Source organism: Triticum dicoccoides, chromosome 4A (assembly GCF_002162155.2).
Source record: "Triticum dicoccoides isolate Atlit2015 ecotype Zavitan chromosome 4A, WEW_v2.0, whole genome shotgun sequence".
In the NCBI taxonomy this organism is placed as follows: domain Eukaryota; kingdom Viridiplantae; phylum Streptophyta; class Magnoliopsida; order Poales; family Poaceae; genus Triticum; species Triticum dicoccoides.
In genome coordinates this window covers 592,558,945-592,560,469 of record NC_041386.1, presented here as the reverse complement: position 1 = coordinate 592,560,469, position 1,525 = coordinate 592,558,945, and the positions used below count along the sequence as shown (strand labels likewise).

The window sequence follows — 1,525 nt, the reverse complement described above, 5'->3', positions numbered from 1 at the left end:
CTTGATTTGTCTCGGCTCTCTCTCTGGCGGCTCCCAAGCCAACATTTTCTACATTTTCTACAGGTACGCGTGCATGGCAGTCGTGGTCTGCGTCCTGACCCCTGCGCTGTAACCTAGCGCCGAGGTCGTGATGACCGGTAGCATTGTCACGCAAAGTGCGACGAGATCCGCGTGCTCGTTGACGAGCAAGCAGAGTAGACTGCTGCGGTACGTCGCCGCCCAGATCAAGATCAGATAGCCAACCTCGCTGCAGGCAAAGTGCGAGGTCGATCAAATCTGCAACCGTATTGCCGGTACACGGTTAGCCGCCGGCGGATTTGCGTGCGTGCGCATGCAGTTCTGCTTTGGGCTCCATGCATGATCCTATCGTCGTCCCTCCCACATGCCGCAAAGGCGAAACCGAACGCAGAAAAGGACACGCCGGCCAACGGGCTGAGCTGCTGATCGGTACCCCGGCCGTCACATCGGCCGAGCAATCAAACCTTGCCGAACTAACCCTGTTTGCGCCGCTATATAACCTCCAGGGAACCCGTCACGTTCCTCGCCGGCCTATGTATGTAGTATAGCTACAGCTAGCACCACGTCGTACCCGCGCACCACCGAACCAAGAACCAGACCTCTCGACCCCACCGCGAGCATGCGCTTCGCGTGCACGGCGGCACCACTCTGCTACCACCTCGGCTCTTCTTCTTCCTCCTCAGACCACGCCGTCTCTTCGTCTTCTTCGTCTCAGGCAGATTCCACTGGGAGCTAGAGTGATTCACTGACCTCTGGCTGGAGATGGGTATAGGCATGGAGCCCAGAGGAGTCGCGGCGTGCGGGACGGTGGCCTTCTCCTGGGAGCAGGAGCCGGGGGTGTCCAAGGAGAGCCCGGCGGTCGAGGCGAGGAAGCCCTCCGGCGGAAGGAGTACTACGCATGACAGCGCCAAGGAGGCGGAGGCGCGGACGCACCAGCTGCGCGTGCCGCCTCCGCCGGGAGGTCCCGGAGCGCCGTCCCTGTCGCCGCCGGCGAGGAGCAGGTCCAGCAAACGCGGCGTCCGGCCGGAGGAGGACCCGTTCCTCGCGGCCTACGTCGCCTGCACGGCCAGCGGCAGGAAGACCGGCCGGGGCCACAACGAGGCCCAGAAGATGCTCGGGTGGGCCGGGCTTAGGTTTGCTCTTGGGCTCGGCCTCTCTTGCAAGACCTCTTGTGGTGTTGCAGAGGAGAGCGTCGTCAGACTGGCTAAAAAACCCTGAAATAGATGATCATTAGATTGACTCTCTCTGGTGTTTTTTGTACTATACGATTTTTTTGCCATTTTGTACTACTGCTGATGTCCTGTGGTGCAGATCATGTTTGTTAGTGGATGAGAAGTAAGTGGTACCAAACAAATCAGAATCCTGGGCTCTGGAGTTTTAAATTCACTCACATGTTTTTTAGAGTGGTATTAGGACCTTAATTCTAAGCTAAAAAGGCGAGGACCCATGAACATGTGACCAACTTTCTGGACTTTGGTGGCAAAACTTGTCTACGGATGCCACAGAC

General features: G+C 58.2%; 1 protein-coding gene across 1 annotated transcript; it reads left to right on the top strand.

Moving 5' to 3' along the window:
• Positions 1-558: 558 nt before the first annotated feature.
• Positions 559-1,353, top strand: LOC119289260. The gene has a single exon (XM_037568620.1). It carries the CDS (start codon positions 781-783, stop codon positions 1,234-1,236), a length of 456 nt encoding a protein of 151 aa, XP_037424517.1. The 5' UTR covers positions 559-780; the 3' UTR covers positions 1,237-1,353.
• Positions 1,354-1,525: the final 172 nt, after the last annotated feature.